This window comes from Eschrichtius robustus, chromosome 11 (genome assembly GCF_028021215.1).
Source record: "Eschrichtius robustus isolate mEscRob2 chromosome 11, mEscRob2.pri, whole genome shotgun sequence".
Lineage (NCBI taxonomy): Eukaryota > Metazoa > Chordata > Mammalia > Artiodactyla > Eschrichtiidae > Eschrichtius > Eschrichtius robustus.
The window spans coordinates 73541689-73564595 of record NC_090834.1 but is presented as its reverse complement, the minus strand read 5'-3'; the positions used below and the strand labels follow the sequence as shown (position 1 = coordinate 73564595).

Sequence of the window (22907 nt, the reverse complement as noted above, 5' to 3'; positions counted from 1 at the left end):
TAAAAAAACACATCCCTTCTTCGTCAAGTGTTTAGATAATTCTTTATAAACAATATTAGAGGAGTGAATACTTTTCCTTCTTCCTGTATAAACCATATTAAAAATTTTTGTACTTTCATTGGTATGGTTTTGAATGAATGTTTATAGTACTTGAAAATGGTATATATATATATATAATTCCACTGTACCTTCCGGTTCTAAAGCTATAACTTCTTAAGCAGAGTGTAGGCTTTTTAATTACCCTAGGCCAGGGGATACAGTGTGCACCTTAGGTTTTTATATTTGGAAGAATATCAACATCTGCTAACATCTTATCAAAGGACAGCTTCACTAAAGGTGGGAGATGTTTGAATTTCTGGAACCAAGAGAGTTTTTCCTGAGAATTCTATCATACTCCAAAGTGTACTTAGGAAGTTTAGGTTTTTAACCCTAGGCAGATGGATGGGGAAACGACCTTGGTGTAGGAGACGATCTTAAGCAGCAAAGACATGTTTTAAAGCAATATACTTATTGTAGCATCAGCTTTAAGTTATTGAGAGAAATAATATAATAAATGTATCACATCCAAATTATTCTTTGCTCTATAGTCTAAAACACTAGTTGTGTGGCTCGATGGTATGTGGTAATAGGCGCTACTCAGAGCACGGGTGAGTGAAGTGGTGGGAAGGTATATCTAGTTATTTGCCAGGAGCACGTTGCCTTGACCACTTGGGTACTTAAGGCTATTTTTATGTCTAGGGTCTCGCTGGAAATCCATGTCCAACCAAGAGAAGCAACCTTATTATGAGGAGCAGGCCCGGCTAAGCAAGATCCACTTAGAGAAGTACCCGAACTATAAATACAAACCTCGACCGAAACGCACCTGCATTGTTGATGGCAAAAAGCTCCGGATTGGGGAGTATAAGCAACTGATGAGATCTCGGAGACAGGAGATGAGGCAGTTCTTTACCGTGGGGTAAGTGTTCCTGCATTTAACCACCTGGGCTGTCCTGCGGTAGGAAACCACAGGACGGCTACTGGCAGTGTTTTGGGGAAGGAGATGAGGGAAGGGAAGAGGTTGTGACACACCGAAGGGGCCTGTCACAAGCGCACAGCCTTGCAGCATGGCTTCTGCTCAAATCAAAACAAACAGGCGACAGATCACTCCCAAATGATAACCCCTTTCATTGTCTCTCAGACTAATCTAGGATGTCCAGTGCCCACACACAAAGTTTCTGGTAGTTTATTTAAGCAGACACACAGGGAGAAAAAAAGAGTAAAAACTAACCTTAAGAAATCCCCAGAAGCTTTCCAGCTTCTCTGGGTGGTGCTTCTGACTCTAATCACAATAGTCAGCTTTTGTTGTGGGATTTACCACAAGATAATTGGCCTTGACATTGGTTAGAGGACCTCATTTTTGGCATAAGATCCAGAACTCCTGTTGCAGTAAATTATTCTGTGGTAGAAGCAGTAACAATGTGGATTTTCTTGCTTAAATCAGAAACTAGACATGTTTTTGATATCTTCAAGTCTGATTTCATGTCATTTTGTTTAAAAATTAGGTAATAGATTTCTGGTATAAATTTCGACTTGGCTGACTGGCTGTCTGCACTCGAAAGAGGCCTCTTGTAACCACAGTGGTCAGCAGAGCGGGGTGCAGATGTCTGTAGGTTCCAGCATACTCAGACCTAGCAGCACAGGGGTGGCAAACCAGAGGGCCGTCTGGAGGCAGTGGCCTGAGGCAGCTGGCATCAGACTGGGGAGACACTTGGGAAAGGGCTTGAGAGAGAGAAGTGGAGGAAGCAAAAAGGAAGCTGTGTTCACTGTTAACTGGAAGGGGAATTGAGGCGCTGTGCTGTGCCAGGGAAACAAGAAAGCTTCGCTTGGAGGTGAAGGAAAGAGATGCCTTAAAGGAGGAGTAAAGAACCATTTATTTTTAAGGACACTCAGAAAATAACCTCATGAAACACAAGGCTGGTTTCAGAAGCATGTGTTTAAAAACATACAACTAATTTGGAGAAGTAAATAGTCAGAATACAAAAAAAAAAACACAACAAAAATAGGCCAATGAAAGCAGTCTTGGTCACTATACAATACGCTAGAGTGTTCTGGGGAGGAGCATCGGCTTTGACGTTTGACCACTGAGTTTCAGACACTGTGCGACCTATTTGGGCAAGTTATTTAACTTTTCTAAGCTTCTGTTTTCTCATGTGTGAAGTGAAACGAATAATAGTACCTATCTCATAACGATTGTTGAGAGGATTCAATGAGGCAGTGCTTTTAAAAGTACTCTGTATAATGCTTAGTACAATATCAATAAAAGTGAATTCCTGTCATTATTATTACTATTAAATATGGATTTACTATCAGAGTAAAACTATATTTTGTATCACACTAGATAATCAATGAATTTCTTTACACTGTGGCAGAACCTTTTCGAGGTAAAGTGAGGCTTAAATCACTTTGTTATTTGAGGATCCCAGTGTATCAACAGATGAAGACATGCCAAAATAGGATATCAAATTCTTCTGTGTTACAAATGTTTGCATTTTAAAAAGTAATGCCTTTAACACCAAAAGTACAATACAATATCATTGGGCTACTCACGTGCTAATTAGAGAATTGATGAAATATACCAAGTCACAGTGCACTCTAGGAAGTATAGTTGTAGGTAACAAAATATAAATTTAAGACTGTGTAGTGTCTTCTTTTAATCCTGTTAGTCTGTCTCTGAAAATGTATATAGCCTCTTTTGAACGGAGAATCAAAAGTTTAAATTTGAGATGTTTTGTCATTCCCACCCTTCTCTCAGTCATGTCCCCTGTGTTGCATAGTGGGTCTCTTTTGCCATAGTCTGGAAGATTATCAAAGGTACCATTTTAGTTCCCTGATACTTACTTGAAAATATGAGATGCAGTAATTCTATTTAATTTAGTCCCCTTTACCAAAGGGAACATTGATAACAGCTCTGGGCCGAAATACCTCAACACATAACAATGCATGTAAAATGAAACTCTAAAACAACTCAATAGCATCTACCACTTATTGAATGCCTACTGTATACGAGGTGTTTTTGGTATACAAAGTACATAATCCTCTAAATAAGATAAAGAAATCGAGGCTTCAGGAGGTCCTATGGCTACTGAAAGGTGAGCAAGAGCAAAGGATTAAGTCAGGTCTCTGCCTCTGTCATGCCAAATGACTGAGGAATTGTCTTTACAACACTGCTCCAAAATATGCCTCATAGTCCTATTCTGCACAGTTGTCAGTAGGACTGTGCCCTTTGAGGAAGAGCTCCTAGAACCTAGAGAAAATAAGGTATTTTGTTGTGGTATACAGTAGCATAAAAGGAGCTTTGAAATTTAGAGACTAAGAATTCTGATGGCGTAGAGGTCCTTTGTGGAAGGCTCATTTTAGACTGTGGAATAGGGCTACAGATGTGCAGGCAATGGCCAGAATATCTTATTCTTTAATCTCCAATGCTGAGTATTATCCTCTGCCCAGTTTTGATAATACTTGCTACATAAAGCCAGGTATTATTTCCACTTAAGGATTCATATTCTCTTTTAAGTAGTTGTATTTGATAGATTATTAACTCCCTGGGATTCATCTTTGCAAACTGATCTTCATTAGATACGAGGTTATTTACAAGAGGGAAAGACAAACAAGAAATTCAAAGATTGCTATTGACTTCTTGAGGGAATGGGGGTGAGGTCAATTTTTATAGCTGATTTTGAAAAGATGTGCATAACTTTCAAGCCAATAAAATTACATATATTGCTCAACATTGTCATGCATTTTACTGATGATACAACTGGAAATTCAGTGAGTTACGTTTTTTTTTTTTTACTTAGCTATTATGAAATGAATTTATCAATATATGAAATGGAGTAATGTTAGCTCTAACCTTGGATTTAACCCCTTCAACTGATAGATTAAGTATCAGAGTTCTGTAATAATCCTGATAGGAGTACTATTAACGGTAAGATGATACTTATTAGGGTACATATAGCTACAACATTGTCTTTTCCCAAAGAACTATGGCCAAATGTAATGTATTTCCAATTTATTTGAAGCTTATTCAGTAATTTACTTGTGAGCTAATAGAGAATTATGCAGATACTAAAAACTATTAAAATTTGGGGCTACTTTTTGAGTAACAATAATGGTAAATTATTGAATACTTACTTATGCTGAGTGAATTATACAGATTATTGCAGATACAACAAACTTATAAGATAGGCACTATCATCCTCTCTATGAGGTTGAAAAACACAATATTCAGAGATGTTAAATAATTTGTCCAAGTCCACACAGCTAGTAGATAGCAGAGCTGAGATTTAGACCAGGCTTATGTGAAACATGTTTCCTTTTCACCATTACACATACCTCTCAATTAGCGCCTACAAATTTCTTAGAGGCTGTATAGTGTAGTGGTTAAGAATGTCAGTTCTGGAGCCAGACTGTTCTGGCTCAAATACTAGCTCTGCTTCTTCCTGGCTCTAGGAACTAGTGCATAGCAATTCTTATTCCTCTGAACTCTCCACTTGCCCTTGGGAAACTTATTTAAACTCTGTGTACCTCAGTTTCCTCATATGTAAAATGGGGATGACAATAATACCTACAACATCAGACCTTTCTGAAGATTGAATAACTTAGTGTATCTAAAGTGCTTGGAACAATGTCTGGCATATAGTAAGTCCAAAATTAGAGTAAATATTATTATCCTAGAGACATGATGCTATGTGTCAGGTATGTATTTCATATTATAAAGAATTATGTTCTACTGCATTGTGGTGTAAGTGATTTGAACATTTGCCATTTTGATCTTAATCTCAAAGAGGTTGAGTAAAACCTATAAGATACTTACAAATTTAACTGAGGAGCATAGACTAGACATGCTATTTTTAGCATTGTCCTCCTGTAGAGAAAGCCAGATTAGAATCTCTAATAGGTAATGTAAAAAGATGTGCAATTTATAGGTTTAATCTCCTAATGAAGCAAACTTCGTTGCCTTCATTTATAGATACTGTAAAGGTCTAAAGGATCAGCAAACAGGAGCTTTGACAACATAAATAAATAGTTCCGTTGCAACTGGCAAAGCTAGACTATACTCCAGGACTCTTCTTGTGATTTGGAAACCATGCCACAATGCTGGACTCTATCAGGAACAGCTCAAAACTCTTTACTTGGGCTGGGAGGGAGGGTTCTTAGCCATCTCTACTCATATCAGCTGCATGTGTGTACTTTTACAAATATCTACAACTTTTGTTTTGATGTGCACATTCATTATTTGTAAAGCCCAATACTTGCCAGCTATTCCTGTTTGTGAAATCTGCAGTGTTTGAATTTTGACTTTGCAATTGATCTGTAAAGGAAGGAAAAATGCTTTTTAGGAAAGTAATTTCCGATAGACAAAGCTTGAGCCTGCTGGCCAGATTTTCCATTTTGTTAATTGATTAGTCAGTCAGTTGGTAAGGGCCTATTTGAAACCAGCTGTGTGCCTAGCACTGTACTAAATTAATACAGTACACGAGGCATTAATTCTGTACCCAGTGAGCTTTCAGAGAATGCTATAGTCAGAGAAGCCAGACATATACATGAATAGGTTAGCAAATAATAGTTTGTTGTACACACATGCACACACAGAATATGTTGCATGGTGCTCCACATAATGTATAATGGAATACTAATTTTGATTATATAGACAAGAGCAAGTAAAGCTCTGAGGGAGGGAGATTACTATGCATTTGGGCCACGCGTAGGCCATTCTTGAGGAAGGGGACTTGAGGTTTGGGTAGGGTCAGGCTGGTGGAAAGTACAGGTAAAGATTCCTATTTTAGCATGAAGGAGAGCATGAACACATGGGGGAAATGTGAAAATGTTCAGTAATAAATAAGGAGGCCATCCTAGGAATTTCTTCTGGCAGTAAGAAAAGTAAAATATGTAGGGTGAAATAATATTTTGGAAACCCTTGAAAGCTGGATTTCTTCAATTATAATTACCTATGCTCACTTAATTTTTTTAGTCTCTTTTTATGCTGATAATGGCGATGAGGAGCAGGACCAACATGACAGTTAGCGTATGATTCTGCATCCACGGGATCAGTGGTCACATAGAAGCGGCCTCAGAAGTCATGTCCTTCAAACAGCCAGCCATTGTAGGAGTGCTTTCTAAGTTTAGCTTGAACTCTTTGAGGGCTGGAGAGCTCACCACTTTCCAAGGGAGCTAGTTTCTTTGTGGAATACCTCCTAATGCTAGAAAGGTCTTTCTTCTTAAGTAGGCCATACTCTGCCTTTCTGCTACTTCGTAGATGGGTTCTGATCCTCTTCTTTGGTCACTTCTGGAACAAATCTCTTCCTTTTTTGTGAAGAAAATCATTCAAGCATTTAAAGATGATTATATTCACATTCCTTCTCCACCACCCTCTCTCTCATATATCTAAGCTCATTATATCTTTTCTTCTGTAGAACAGGTAACCCAGACTTTTCATTTGTTTTCCTTCTCATTCACTAGTTCATTCATTCATTCCATGTATTCAACAGATTTTTGTTGAGTGCTTCCTATGTTCCAGGCACTGCTTAAGCTCTGGGACTACATCAGTGAAAAATCCTATCTTCATGAAGCTTCCATTCTAGTGGGGGATGTCAGACAATGAATGAGTGAATGAATGAATAAATAAATAAGTAAATATCAAACAGTAATAAATGCCTTAGAACAAAGTAAAGGAAGGAAAGGGGTAGGGAGCTTTAGAGGATGGATTGCAATTTTAAACTGAGTGGCTATCGAAAACCTCACTGAGAAGATTCACTTGAGCAAAGACCTGAGGAGGTGAGGGAGCTAGCCATACAGATACCTGGGAGAACTAGGTAGAGAGAACAGCAATTGCAAAGATCTCAGGGAGAGGTTGTGCCTGGCTTGTTCAAGAAATACTGAGGCCAGAGCAATAGGAGCAGAATGAGTAGGTGGGGTGAGTACTAGATGTCAGAGGTGGTGGAGAGCCACATGCTGAAAGGACCTGTTGGCCATTGTGAAGACTCTGAATTTGAATCTGGGTCAGATGGAAAGACATTGAAGAGTTACAAGCAGAAGAGTATTGTGATCTGACTTAGGTTTTAAAAAGATCACTCTATCTACTGTGTTGAAATATTGTCTGAAGGGGATGTGCGCTGAACTAAGGAGGCAGGCTCTTACAGTAAACCAGATTAGCATTGATGGTGGCTTGAACCAGGTTTGTAGAGGTAGAGGTGGCAAAAGTGGAGGGATTTTGGATATAATCCAGTAGGATTTGCTGATGGATTAGATATAGGGATATAGGATTGGCCCCAGCAGTCAGAAAGATGAAGTAATCATTAACCAAGATCTGAAAGGCCATGAGAGGAGCCCAGTACATGGGAGAATGATCAGGAGTTCAGTTTTGCACCTTTATTTATCTCTCAGGCTTATTGTGAGGATTAAAGGAGATAATGTGGAAACATCTAAGCATTGTCCATAGCACATAATAAGAGGTCAATTCAAATTTATTTAATACATATATAGATATTTTGATTTTAAAATACTGCAAAGAAATGACCATCTATTCTTTGCAAAAAGAAAATGTCCTTCATGAAAAGAAAATGTATCATTTGATAGTTTGCATATGGTATGTAGAGTTTATATTATAGATTAGCTCACCATATTGGGAAATCTGTAAAATGGGTTAATAGTGCAGTAAAAGTTTTCACTCTACACTCATTACGCGACTAAGGCAAAAATATTTTTATTGCAATTATCCAAATTCAGTAAAAAATTTAATGAGGTGCTTACTGCCTTGGGTAGGTTAGTATAAAATTTAATTTGTGTTAATTTTCCCAAAACTTAGGAAGCAAGAAGTACACTGTTTTTAGAATTTGATTCTATGAAAGCAAAAACAGTATCTTATCAGATGTTTCTATACATAGATTTAGATTCCTCTATCATCTTCTTTGGGACAATCAAAAAATCACCACGAGCATCATAGAAAATGCGTCAATATCAGGCACTTAGTATCAACTGGATACCTACAGGCTCTATAGAAATCAGGAATTTTTATGGGATATAGTGAGCATAGTGTATCTGTATATTGAATATCTAGAAAGGAAAGAGTGATGGAATTCAAGTCAGGTGACCTAGGTTCAAATCCCAGCAGTGCTGATTATTGAATGCAGGACCTTAAGCAAGGCCTCATTTTCTTCATCTGAAAACTGGGCATAATAATACCTCATGGGGTTGCCATGTTAACTGAATGAAGTAATATATATGTAAATATTTATATATTATGTTAGTCAAAGGTTAAGGCATCATTATTATGCCTCCTAGTGTTTGAAAGAGGTTGTTAAAGATAGCATTATCAGATATCCCACAGTGTGATTCTAGGCCATTTCCATCATTTCTCCTTCTACCAGGCTGGAAGGCGTGCAGACCTTTTTGAGAAGTTATGCTCCTTCAGGACGTGTCAAAGAATAGCTGGTAACTAAGCTAGCTCTTCACAAATTCAGAGTATTTTGCTTTTAGACTGAGGTGGATAGAAGTTTCAGTGTAGGGGGGTCAGTAAGAATGCTTCAAGTGATGGACTGACCTGAGGCCAAGTATTAACAGGTGGAAGGACTTTCCAGGACTTCCCTGATCCCAGCTTTTATAAATAGATGGAAACTGAGGCTCAGAAAAGAGAGTCACAATGACATTTTGAAGTGAATTAATAATACTGTCCATAGAGGTTGAGAAACACTTGGTGAATATTGCATCCATGAGAATATTGTTTCAGTCATAGTCTTTGAGCTAGGTAGTAGATCTTTCATTCTTTCAACCAGTTACTATGCCTTAAGGGAAACCGAGAGACAGATGGCCATGTCTCCCTGCAGAGGGAGAGACTGCCCTTTGTAAAGGGTCTGGTAAGTTTATTTGAACTAGAGCGTCATGACGACGGACTGAGCTGGTGTGACCATGCCCTGGCACCCGCTGGGATCTAGGATGAGGCAGCGTGTTATTCTGTTAAGTGGTGGAGCTCTCACTGTTCTTCACTCCTGACTCCTCCAACCCCAGCTCCAGCCCAGGGCCACAGGACTCATGACATCCAAGATGATCCTTTCATAATTAGGAAATAGAAGCTTCAAGGAGCTTCCCTACAAGTTCAGCCACGGAAATAAGTAGACATTTACACGGATACCAAATACATGCTTTGCCGAATCTGACTGTGGGATATACTGGATCCTTTCTCATCTTGATCTTTCCTTTGTACAGTTCTCAAACCAAGGTGAAGACACAAACCTGCTTAACAGTATCATTATAGTATGTCTCATATTACCAGCCTATTTTTTTGTCATGTCCTGGGAGATCTTAAAAAATGATCTCACATGTAACTTTGTGGAATTAACTATAGTATTTGTTCCAAATGCCAAGGGGTTATCAAAGCTTTGCTTTCATGTTGCAAAACCATCGATAAATTGCTCCATTGTATTGCTTAACACCAATCACATCATCAGGGAGATTTGCAGGACTCCTCCAGGAAACACCTTTGTCACATTTTGTCATTTGCTTAGAATTTCAAACAGAGCCCCCTTTTAGAACGTGTGAGGGGTGAATTCCGACGCCACACAGAAGAACATATGCATATAGATATTTCCCTCTGTTTTATTTTATTTTTTGAATCTATACAGGCAGCAGCCTCAGATTCCAATCACCACAGGAACAGGTGTTGTGTATCCTGGTGCTATTACTATGGCAACTACCACACCATCACCTCAGATGACATCTGACTGCTCTAGCACCTCCGCCAGTCCAGAGCCCAGCCTCCCGGTCATCCAGAGCACTTATGGTATGAAGACAGACGGCGGAAGCCTACCTGGAAATGAAATGATTAATGGAGAGGATGAGATGGAAATGTATGACGACTATGAAGATGATCCCAAATCAGACTATAGCAGTGAAAATGAAGCCCCGGAAGCTGTCAGTGCCAACTGAGGAGTGTTTGTTTGCTGAATTAAAATACTCTGACATTTCACCTCCCCTCCCCCAACAGAAAAGTTCTTAAAGAGCCCGCATGCATTTGTGGCTCCACAATTACATCAGCAGAATGGTCTTAATTGTTTCGTAAAGCGTGAGACAGATTAAGTTTTCCCAGATTTTTCATGAACTTGAGTTTTTTGTCGTTATTGTTATTGTTGTTGTTGTTTTTTAATTTAGGTGAAGACATATTAAATATGAGACACCAGGACTTGAAAACTTATCTCAACCCATAGCTGTCTTACAAGTCTTATATTTTGTCTTACTTTTTTTCTTTTGGATGTTGATAAAGGTTTAAGTTACTGTTTTAGATGGGGTTAAACATTCTCACTCAGGTATGCTGTGCCAGCCTACAAGTTGTGAATGTGTTTTTATTCTGAATTATTTTAGAAAACAACTGAGAATTTCATATTGTGAAACAGAACAAGTCCACGGCGTGTGCAGCTGCATGTAGAGCATATTCAAAAGGCCTCAGAATTCCATTTTTCCATGTGTAGAGTTAAACTTTGAATGTGCCAAACTTTTTCATAACTTTTGAATCTTAATATTTTGAAAGTCTTAAAGGAGACACTGCAAAGTCTTAGACAATCTTTGGCATCTTAAAATAAAATAGCAAACCACACATTTTTTTTTTTTCAGAAAATGGTGAAGTACTCAGGAATCTGGAGACAAGATATTGTAAGGAATGAACAAGGTTGCCACAGTGCATGTACCCAATTGTGTTTGCCTCTTGACGTGCCATCAGTGTGTGACGTGGTACGACGTCCACACACCAGAGCGATCACCACACCAGATACCGACATGGTGGTCTTCTCTGCCTGAGACCACCTCTCACTACATCCATTATCCCTTTGCCTTTAACCCTGACATTCAGTCTTAACACATTTTCTCTTAAATAATTTATTCATTCCAGAATGTCAAGGGTCCACTTACTATTTATTTAAAAAAATTGTTGGTGGCATTAATTTAATTCTTTTTTCTTACCCTCCTTCCCCAAAGAACTTTTCAGCCCTTTTCACCTCCTTCTCCTGCTAGATACAAAGGTGTACATAGTGATTTTTTGTCCCCAGAACATCTGGAAGCATTTCTGAAACAAGATACTACTAAATACCTATATTGTTGTTTTTGAACATCAGTGTATATATGGCTATAGAGCTGTGTATTTGGATACAGGTGTAGAGATTTACACTTCAACAGGTATGCCCCTGAGGTTCCCCGTGACTTTGAATCTTTTGCCAGAATTTTCCCCTAATTCAATTAAGCAACACGTGGTAGGATCTGCATCAGTGACATTTCCCCTCAATGCCATTCAGCAGCAAGGGTCAACAGTGGTGACTGCCAGGCAGGAGAGTCCCGCAGCCAATCCTAAAGGCCAAAGCTGCGGTCCACGTAGGAGTCCACAGGGATGCTGTCATGGGCTGGCACCTTTACACTGAGCTGCCTTGTCCCATCTGGCACATCTAGGGAGTTCTTTGCAAAATCCCCAGGATGCAAGAAGCCACATGACAGCCTCAAAGCAAAGATAGAGGCAAATAGTCGTGATACATCCAGAGAATGAAAGAAAACCATAGGGAAGGAGAAGGAGGGGAAATACATTCCCTAAATGGGATGTTCCTACTGTTAACTCTGGGGAACAGATCACTCCTGGGGCAGCAGACGAGTTCCTCTGGCTCACTCCCTCCATCTGTGGCTGCATGGGGGTCATGCCTACGTGTGAACAAGATTAACTGCCCTTGTCACACAAGGATTTCTCTGGAGATGTGCTGATGGGCTGGGAAGCAGTGAGGCTTCATTCCCCATCTCCTAACCGCAGGGAGCTCGGCCATGCCATTTTGACCTTCCTGAAACCAGGACCGATTGCCTAGGGGGGGAGCCTCACCCAGAGTAGTTTGATGGGAGAATGTCAGCAAATGGGACAGTTCACCTCATGGGACAACCAGAATCTGATCACCAGGACATAGGAACGGCCCCATCAGATTTCTTGAGCCATTTTGTCACTTGGAAGAAAATAGTGTACCTTCATATTTATTTAAGAGTGCTCAAGGCCATACCTAATAGCAATAAATAGGTCTAGCCAAGACATTACTGTGTATGTCATTAGCTAGGAGTGCTCTCTATAAACTGATTAAGGTACTGATAGGAATGTTTGGTTCTTAATATTGTTTGGGGATTGGAACTTTGTTTTTGTACATTTATTTCAAATGAGGAGGAGGTCGTTTTCCTAAAAAAAAAAAAAGAGTATTCATTATTGTCTTACTGGTTTCTTTTGATTATATACCTCTCCTCCTCAGTTCATTCTCACGTTTTTTTCTCTTTCTCTTTGACTCTTGCTCTTGCCCTCTCCCTCTCCTTTTTCATTTGGTTGCATAAGTAGAGTGCCGTATGGCTAGCATTGTATTGTATGTAATTAATTTTGCACAAAGGCAGACATTTAGAATAGTAGGTTAATTTTGTTTGTTTTTATGACCATGCCAAAATAATATTCTGGGCTGGTGGAGAACAAAGGACTGTTCTTTAGGACTGAAACTTGATTTTGCTTGTAGTTAAAAAAAAAAAAAAAGAAATCAACAAAAAAAAACCAACAAAAAACACACACACTCACAGATGTTGTTTCGTAAGTGTTATAAGCACTGGATATAAATGGTATTTTTTATCACTTCTGACTAATGTGAAGCTGTTGTACGAAAACTACATGAACAAAAGTCATCTGTTTCGACTCGTGTGGGCTTGCCTCACAGTTGCCGGATTTGAGTCACTTTTATGTCTTGTTATTTCATTTATTTATGCAAAATACATGTGTGTATGAACACTTTGTTTTAGCTCCAGCTCTGCCTCAGTACTGGGGTTCAGTTACTTCTAGCCATGTTTTTAAAAATGAAAGGCTATTCAGGAATGATCTGATTGTAAACGTCTCTTTCATTGGGTCAAACAGTGTTGCTGTATTTGAATCTAAATTCTGCACATAAGCAGTTTATTCTATTTATTAGCCAAGTTTGGCTCTAAATATCCATGGAAATTAAGAATGACAATCATAGGGATCACGTCATTTTATTTTCAGTGGGGCTTAAACAAAGTTTTTATGACTTCACCATCTCATTTTAGATTTTTCTAATTGTGTAAATATAACATAGAAATAGAATTTATTTTTGGTTCATGAATATTTAGTGAAATATAAGTTATGTATTTCCTTTTTGTTCTCTATCCATATATGTTGGTCCAGACTAGAAGTTGACGAGTCACTGTACCTCATGGGGTAGTGAATTATCAGCCACAGTGAGAAAGCAGAGTCCCACCTGTAGCTGGAGCAGTAAAACCCATCACTTGGGTTCTCATATAGTTTAGAACCCACTGTCCACAGACTCAGACTTTCACTTTTTTTTCGTATAGAAAGTTGATGAATTGAACATGGTGAATTTCCAGCACAGCTGGGAGAGAGTCAATTTGCTTTGTGAATCCACATAAATCTTATAAGGTAGTTCTGTGACCATTTAATAGCATGAAGCATGAATGCCATTATAAAGGCAAAAATCTTTCTCTGAGATTGGCCATTAATGAAAGTCCCACCATGCCAATTAAAGAATGTTAATCAACTTTTTTTTCCCATTGCTCCCTATTTCATAGTATCTTCAAATCAAAGGTAAAAATTACCTCCATTTTGTTAAAGAACTTGCAGGATCAGGATTTTCCTTGTCACTTAGAGTAGGGACACTGGCAGACAATCCTGTCCTAAACAATGGACCATATGGAATAGGAAGGAAGGAAGGAAAGGAAGAAGGAGAAGAAGAAGGAAAGGAAGAAAAAGGAAGAAAGAAAGAAAGAAAGAAAAGAAAGGGAAAGAGGAAGAAAGAAAAGAAAAAGGAAGGAAAGAAAGAAAGGAAGAAAGAAAGGGAAAAAAAAAGAAAGAAAGAAAGGGAGAGAGAAAGAAAAGGTCAATCTGTGGACAGGAGCAGCCAGGGAGGCAGTTCTTCTGTTTCATTGGCAGATGCGATGCAGTATCTTTTTTCCAGGAAGGTACGAAAGCTTTGTTGTTTTCACCTGTATTCAGCTCACCCTTTTAGGAGCACATCAGTTTGCTTCATTTGGTATTTGATACACCCCAGCCTTGTCCTCAGGCCTGATTTGATTTGCCAGGGTCCTGACACCATCTCTCAGGCCAAGTTCTAAATTCAGGTACGGGCTCACAGTGCTATTGAGCTTGTCAAATTCTGGCCTCCCCTGAACATTAGCCCCATTGGAGCCTGGGGTGTTTGAAAAGGGTGTGATCACTCTAGGGCTGAAATTAAAGGCTTCTTTCTTTTCCTTATGAAGCCAGGCTGCTTCTCCGGAGCACACCCTCCTGAGCGGGGAGCACGGGCACTAGCTGAAAGCAGGAATTGTTTTGAGGAAGCCCATCTAACCCCAGTAGGAAGGCAGCCCGGTCACTTGAACACCACAGCTGAGGCTGCTTCTCTCAATTTACTCGTTTTGCAAAGAGGTGACCTCTACCTACTCATTAGGGAAAAGAAAAAGAATCAGTTAGTAGTTTTAAACCGTATGAGAAGTCCTGTACCAAGTGCCAACAACTGCAAAGAATGCAGCTAGAGGAATGTATTGACTTTATTACAGGGTCTTCCTTTCTAATGAGAAAATGACAAAAATGGTTGCTGTAGCCTTGCCTGATTTTGTACACGTTTGTTTAAGGACTGAGTTGGCACTTAAACTCACTTCTCAAAGTATAATAATATTGTATGACCTCATTTGTCCTTTTTCAAAAGCACTTGCATCATTTCCTTAAGTCATCTGTCCCCTGACATGTTTTCTTCCTTAATAAACAACTTCTATCTGCTATTCCTGCCGATTATGTTCTGTTTCTGATGCCATGTACTATTGAGTGTAACCCTCTGCTAATATCACTGAAAATATTGATATGCAAACACATTTCCCTCTCATCCCCATGCCATCTTTTCTTCTGGGGACAGATTTCTTCCCAAAAGCTCATGAACAAGCATTTGGAATGCTGGTACCTTTGGGGCAGGGCTAGAGGTGGGAGGGGGAGGGGCAGAAAGGTAACGCTTAGTGCAGATACTCTTCTAATTGGTGTCCGTGGCAATATGAAAGCTTAAAGGCAACTCAGTGACATATCTTGCTCAGTAGCTTCTTATTCCTGAAGAACCGCAAGCAGAAAGTGAGGCCTCAGTGCTGGTGCTCTTGGAGTACGGGGAATGTGCAAATATTTAACTGTTTTGTATGCTGCACATTTGCAGACCTGCTCATGTGCATTCTCCGTTTGTCTTCCTTTGTCATATGTGTTTTTGCTTTTTTGAAAAGTGCAGTCTTTATTGTACCCTTTCCAGCTTGTAGCAAATTAGAATGCTTAGCATTTATGTTCATTCATTATTGTATTTGCCATGTAAAATTTTTATTACCTTAGACAAGCTTATAAGCTGTTACTACATAACTTATCTTACTGTAACTCTTTTATTTCCCGACATTGTAATTTGTTTGTGATGTATATTGTGAGATTGTATTCTGTGTTAATTTAATCAGCACAATTCACTGACATGCTGGACTGAATGCTGGCTGCTGTTTCAAAAGTGTAAAGTTTGTGTAGGGCTGTTGGGACAACTGCAACTCTGTTGTCAAGGTGCTGTGCTGGTTCCTCTAGCGACACTGCAGGTGTGGCCCTTGGGACGCTAAGGGCGTTGAATACACCCTTGAGCAAATTTTAACTGCAGATATTCTTTGTAGAAATTCTGTGTATAATGCAGGTACCTACTTGGCCCGTGGCTGGTAACTATTTGGGCAATTAGAAAAACAACAAAAACCATAAAAACTAGTGTCTATTGCTGCTTTGAATATGTTTGAAAGTCTGAAAATGTAAATAGTTTATCAAAAAAAAAAATCTTGTACAGTCCAGTGTAAAGTTTTTAAATGACCTTAAGGGTTGCCATCACATCTTTCTCACACTCTCCTCTTGATAATGGAAAAAAAAGTTTGCTAAGGATTAAAGAAATGAGAAAAAAGAAAAAAAAGAATATCTTCAAATTTCAAGGAATGAATCATTGTTCTTAGCTTTGTTGCATACACACACTTCTTGGATTTCGTTGTGCAGTATTGACGTGAGATAAAACTCAACATTGAATAATCTTTCAGTGGTACTTTTCAAAGTCTTCCCCTCCTCTGCCTCATAATTAAGGGAAAAGACAAAATTGAAAGACACTGTCTTTATCTATCCTGGTGTATATTGGCACCTTAGCTACTTTTTTTTTTTTTTTCCTTTTTGCACAAGGTGCTTTCCTGATATGTTAAACATGCCATCTTTGGGTGATAATGTATATGCCGTGATGGGGCCGAGGCCCCTCAGGGGAGTGTCTATAAGAACTGCCTATTTATGCTCATTTACCTCAAGACTGTCCTCTCTACCCTTAATCTAGTCGTCATCACTCCATCTTTTGTACTGCTGTTGACACTTACAAATTAAAGATAAATTTTGTTTTATGACCTCCGTGTTCGGCCTTGTCTGTGCCCTGCCAGCTGTCCCTACCCTGAAGCCCGATCAGCCCTAGGCTCGCGCAGCCCTGGCCCACACTGCCTGCTGCTGGAGCCTGCAGAGCTTTCCTCCTCCCGCCGCTGCTTCTGCCTTCGCTGGGAGGTAAGTCTTCAAACCCCTTAGCCTGGAAGACTGGCCCGCTTTCTTCACTGCGGAGCACGCACTGCTGCAGCAGGAAATGCTTGTGGATTTAGATGGTAGGAACAGGATCCAAGGTGGATTTCTGTCCAGAGAAGATGAGAAAGAATGTCACTTCCTATTTGCCTGACTTCTTCATGAGAGGGAAACAGTTTATAAAAACTCCCAGCATTCCCGGGTATGAACGAATCTCGAGGGCCAACCTCTCACATGACATCAACTTCTACAAGCCTAGCAGCCAAGAGTGGAAAATGCCGCACTTCTGGAACCGTTGCCTCCGCTGTGGTTGGGAGTGGTTGGCTGAGTTCTCAGCTGCTTCTGCCTCAGAGAAGGAGAGTTCCCGGTCTCCTTGCCCAGCTATGAGTTGGCCCAGGAGCGAATGATACCAGCCTCTAAGGGGCCGAGGCCTGGAGGTGGGGTAGTGGACCAAAGTGAGGCGGGCCCTTAAAGGAGACTGGCCAAACCAGCCAAGCCAGTGCTATGGATCCAGAGGTTAGTGACCAACACCGGGAGAAGGGAGCAAAGGGCTCAAGGGAGACAGAGGGGAGGCCTAGCAATTTCTTCTCTGATATTTCCTATGACAAATGCCTCATTAGAGAAAAGCCAAGGATTTGTGGAACTTTATCACAGTCAAACTGTAAATTTGATGCAATCTGTTGTTAAGTCCTGAAAACCTAGCTTTCCATGCCCCTCCCTCCTGTCCCGTGGGTTTTAAGCATAGGGAATTGCTTTGGAGTCACACGACCTGGCTCTGCCACTTGCCAGCTCTGTGACCTTCCCTAAGTAAGTCCTCTGAGCTTTCTCCTCTGTTAAAAGGGGCGATAGTCCCTACCACTCAAGGTTATTGGGGGAATTCAGTGAGATGGCACGTGTAAAACACCTAGCAGCAGGCCCGTTCACAGAGCACGGGAGCGAGCCTGCCTCCTCTGATCAGAGAATGTCTCAGCTAGGGGAGACCGTTGGTGCCACTGGCTGAGCTTTAGTTCGGAATCTGGTCCTGTCTGTGATCACCCTTCCTTCCTCCAAGCTGGTCTCCAGGACACAGATTTCTCATTTCTAGTGTATCCTCACCACTGCCTTTGGTTTTCTTTCTAAAACACAGATCTGATCTGTCCTCCCTCTCATAATCTCTCCTAAAATCTTCTGGGTTTCCATAGCTGACCAGATAAAATCCAAACTTCCTACCCTGACACTCAAGTGTCCGCAGACCTGCCAGCCTCATTTTCCACTGTGGCCGTACATGCCCGCAACTTCATTGCTTCTCTCACACCCTGGGGCCTACCCACGACCCTGGGACTCTCACTTCTCCTTTGGCTTGGAGTAAATCTGTTCTCTTTTCTGTTTGGAAAATTTCCTATCCTCTTTCAAACCCCACCCCAGACATCACCACCTCATCAGGCCTTTCCCAGCTCCCCAGATAGTTTCAGGCTCTCCCTCGGGGTTCCCAAGGTACGTTGAAAGGACCTCTATGATCTTGTGTACCACATTGTAATAATCTGTTTCTGTGTCTTTTCTGCTAGATAACAAGCTACCGAAACCAAGGACTGTACCTTGGTCCTCCCAGCTCCCAGCACAGTGCTTGGCATAGAGTAAGTGCTCAACACTTGTTTGTGGAATGAATGTGTGAATGGTGGCAACTTGGCCTCCATGTGTGGTACAGATGCCTGTGAGTATCAGGGTCTTAGATGGTGGGGATGAGGGAGCCTGTAGGGGTACCTTGGTATTAGCTACTTCGTTTGGAGAACATTTTTATTTGAAGCATCTCTGGTCATTTGAGGAGAACCATTTCAAGTCAGTGTGATGTTTTTTCCTGATCAGACCTGAGAGCATTGAGTCCCCATGCTATGGGGAGGACTCATCCTGTTGGATGCCCAAGTTTCTGAGTCACTGCTCTGTCCTTCTTCCTGGGCAGCCTGGCTAGAGTGTGGAACAGACAGACCAGAAATAGGATGCTTTATGAGTTTGTCCTACCCTTTCCTTGACATCCCAGGGCCCAAGGTTACCCTTCATTCTGTCCAGGGACGAGGGGTACTGGCAGGCCTACGCCCTGGACATCCACCACAGAAAGGGAGGGATACTTAGCTGCTCTGCCTGCTGGGGAGAGGAAGGGCAATGGCCTTGCAACCTGTTCACTTAATACCCTCTCCTTCTTCAACAAAAGAAACCCATGGTCCAGGTAATAATGGCTCTTCCCTTAATAGTGCTCTAGAGCCTTGCTTACTCAAAATATGGTCCACAGATCAGCCTCAGCATCACCTGAGAAGCATTAACGCACTGTGTGGGCCAGGTTGAGTAGCAAGCTCTGATACACAGGAGACTCTGAGAACTATTATCTACCTCTTCTTAGTCAGTGACATACCATGGCATGGAGAGGTTAAGGATTATTGTCCTCATCTGAATTGTGAAGGCCCCAGAGCCAGGAAATGACCCACCTAAAGTCACACGGAGATTAAATGGCAGTGTCAGAATGAACACTTGTATGTTCCAATTTTAAAAATAGTTGACAGTATTGCATATGGCCCCACAAGGGTCTGTGGAGATTACAGCACTGAATCTAGACTCTAGTTACCACCAGGCGTCCTGAGCTGTGTCACTGTGGGAGCATTGAGGCATCTGGGGACAGTGGCCTCTGACAGCTCTGACACTTGTCATCCCCTGCTCTGGCTGGGCCTGGTGCTCGGCCCTGACTGAGGGCCCAAGAGGGGCCCCAGGCCAATAGGGTGACTCTCCTAAGAGCTCGTTCTATGGTCCCTCTGTCAATTGTCCACCTACCCAATTTTTGTATTTTGGCACCAGGCTGAGTGGCCATTGAGTAGATCAATGAGGAGAGGTGTAGATTCTGGGGCTCCATTCCTAACTGTGGGAGTGGGAGACAGACTGAGACACCCAGGAAAGGGAGTGATCAGGGAAGGGGTCTGATTACATGTCACCTCGGCACTGGCACTAGGGCCCCTAGGACCCCATGTGGGTTATTCATCCAGCAGGTTTTATGAACTCACCCCCTGGCAGGCAACCCTGATCCCGGCCCCTCTCCGTCAGTCACTGTGAGCGCTGTCTCTGCCACCTGCTCTGACGGTCTATCCACTCTCTGCTCCCTCCTCCACTTCCACCCTGTCCCCTCCTCACTGCCCCCCAGAAGGATCTTCCCCTCACAGCCTTAGTCATGACACAGCACACACAACACAAAGCCTAAACCGCTGGCATTCATGCAGGGGCGTTCCCGATGCACACAGGCCCTGATCTCCCTTTCCAGTCTCCACACCTTCATGCTCCTGACACAAGCACGCTGCGCGTCATTACCTGTACGTGCCACACCCTGAAGTGTCCCCCTCTCACTTCTCTTGCCACTGTCACCTCCCATACTTCAAAGTCCAGCCTAAATGTCACCTATTGTGGGAAATCTTCTGTCAAAAATTCTTCTTTTACCCAGAAAACGTGAATTGCACTGAAATGATCTGATTGCATTTGTCACATATGTCATATTGTGTCACGGGAATCTGATGGATTCCTTTGTCACATTCACTTTTTTTAATCCAATAGTCCTGGCACACACTAGGTGCTCCATACATGTGTGTATTATTAAAACAATTTTAAAAATGAAGGAATGAACTCTTCATCCTTGAATTCAAAGTCCTCCATACTCTGCTACTGGCTATTTTTTTTTTTCAGCCTATCTCCTAACCCCATGGCTTCTAGCTCTCTAGACACATCAGACTATTAATTTGTAATGTGTTCTCCCACCTCTTTGGACTTTTGGTCAATTCATGTCCCCTGTCTAAGTTGCCCTTCCCCCATATCGATCAATCACCATCTTTCCTTTCAGGGCCAACTCAAAGTGCATCTCCTTCAACAACCTCTACAAAATCCTGAGTCTACTATATAGCAGAAACTTTACTAAACATTTCATTTAACGCTTAACAACAGCTCTGAATGCTAGGTATTATTTTCCCTGTTTCACAGAAGAAGATACCGAAACTGGGAGAAATCAAGTTGCTTGGTCAGGGTCTCCCAGTAAGTCAGAATGTCTTCTGCTTGGATGGGCTGCCTCTCAGATTCCTCTAGCTCAGAATGAATCTCTCTCTCCCTCTAGTTCAAAGTTTCTCGATCTTTTTTTATTTTCTTCATTATCACCACTTAAGGAGGCTTTTTAGACATTTTCCTCACCAATAGTCCTCTACCACCCATGAAATGTAAATACTACAAATATACTACCTGCTTATGTACTCTATGTATATCTATGCTTTATTCATTAAAAAAAGATTTTTCACCTCCCAGGAGCCAATTTTTGCCCCATTGGGGGCACAATATTGCCCCTGTTGAGAATGCATGCTCTGTATCAAGTTCACTTTGAGGTTTGGCCCTTACCATGGAGTTTGTAACTGTTTCCCTACTGTATCTGGAGTTCTGCATTCTGATTACTATGGCTTAGTAACAATTTTCCCCAAAACTTAGTCATATAAAACAACCATTTATTATCCACACAAGTTCTGTGAGTTTGCAAATTTGAACAGAGCACAACAGAAGGCTTTTTCCTACTTCACAATGTCTGGGACCTCAGCTAGGAAACTCAAAAACTGGAGCTGGGATAAAATGAAGGCTCATTTGCTCTCATGTTTGGCAGTTGATGCCAGCTGTTGGCTGGAGCTATTGGCCAGAACACGTATGTGTGGCCTCCTCATGTGCCTTGGGCTGCCTCATAACATGGTGGTGGGTGTCAAGGGTGAGCAGATCAGAACAGAAGGAGTGAGGGCCAGGTTGAGTCCTCTTTTATGGCCTAGCCCCAGAAGTCATGCAACATCACTTCCACTGCATTCTGTCCACTGATGCAGTCACAAAGTTGTGCTCAATTCAAGGGGAGAGGAAAACAACTCCACCTCTCAATGGGAGAGTGATAAAGCTCTGAAGAGTAAATGGGACTGGATATGTTGCTGTAGCCATCTTTGGAAAATACAGTATGCTGTACTCTGATATCTGTCTATCTGTGACCCTTGTGCCCCACCTCCAACTACCACCTCATCTTCATAGGGCCTTGCACATGGTGCAATGTTGGTATATGTGTTTGAAATTTACTTGGATACTCTAAGTTGAGAGGGTAAAACCCCAAGCTTCGGTCCATTCCTGCCGTTACCAGTATGTGGTTACCATGGTCCAGAGATCCCTGGAGAGGTCAGCTTTGGGCAGGAAGCTCACTGATGCACCAGGGTACTCCAGAACAAATGGTAACTGAGTAGCAAGCATTACAAGCAAGATCCTGGTTAAAGTTTTCTTTTTTTTTTTTCCTCTCAGAGGCAGTCTGTTATTCTGGAAATATTCAAACCAGTTAAATTCCAGTATATAGATAGATAGATAGATAGATAGATAGATAGATAGATAGATAGATAGATAGATAGATGATAGATATATAGGCAGATAGATAAAGCGAGTGAGTGAGTTACCCAAAGTATTTGCAGTAGAATTTGACTTATATTCATTTCTATAGAAGCCTGTCAAACTAATGTTGTCAATAATTAGCAAAGTACCAGTCTATCTCCTTTTGGTAATATTCTACCTGTATCGATATTTCTGTCAACACTACTCTCATCAATACAACAAAAGATGTTTTAAAATGGTAATAATCAGTACTAGGAGTCATAAAATACACAAAAAAATCAACACTTTTTAGACTTGGGAAATGATAGTTTGATGTTCTAGCAGTCCCTAAATATGTCCTACATCATCAGTTAAATCCAAAAAGTTAAATTGAGAAAAACAGTGTCAACCTTAAGACAATCTATTAAATTTCTGACCTTGGATTAATATCAGTCAGCTAACGGATATCATTATACATACCCAAACCAGATCTAAAGAAGCAAGAATATTTAGTGCATTCTTTTATTTGAATCTTATTTATAATTTTATTTTAAAATATCATTATATGTTAATTTTAATAAAAACTCCATTAGTATTTCCATTACCAGTGTCATTATATGAAAAGAATAAATGAGGCTGGATCCTTATCATTAAATGCAAAATACAGAGTTTAGATACATTTTTGGGAATGAAAGACACACTGATATCATTAATGAACAACACAGGCAGGTAGGAAAGTTAGGACAAAAAAACAGTTATTTGACCACAAATAATAATCAGGATCCTGATCCCCAGATAAGCCAATTGTTCGTTCTTCCCTGATATGATATTTACTGCCCTGATTCACCCTTGAGTTAGAGTATATTTAACTGCAAAAATTACTCATATATTC

The 22907-nt window shown here is 40.9% G+C and overlaps 1 protein-coding gene across 14 annotated transcripts in view; it reads left to right on the top strand.

Annotated features, from left to right (window-relative positions):
- SOX6 (SRY-box transcription factor 6) overlaps positions 1-16479 on the top strand; it is a 625789-nt gene extending 609310 nt beyond the window's left edge. For all 14 annotated transcript variants that reach the window (XM_068554456.1, XM_068554455.1, XM_068554467.1 and 11 more), the window contains 2 exons: positions 739-955; positions 9654-16479. In XM_068554456.1, the coding sequence (XP_068410557.1) occupies positions 739-955; positions 9654-9957 (521 nt within the window). In that variant the 3' untranslated portion in view covers positions 9958-16479. The remainder of the gene's footprint in view (positions 1-738; positions 956-9653) is intronic.
- The last annotated feature ends 6428 nt before the right edge of the window (positions 16480-22907 follow it).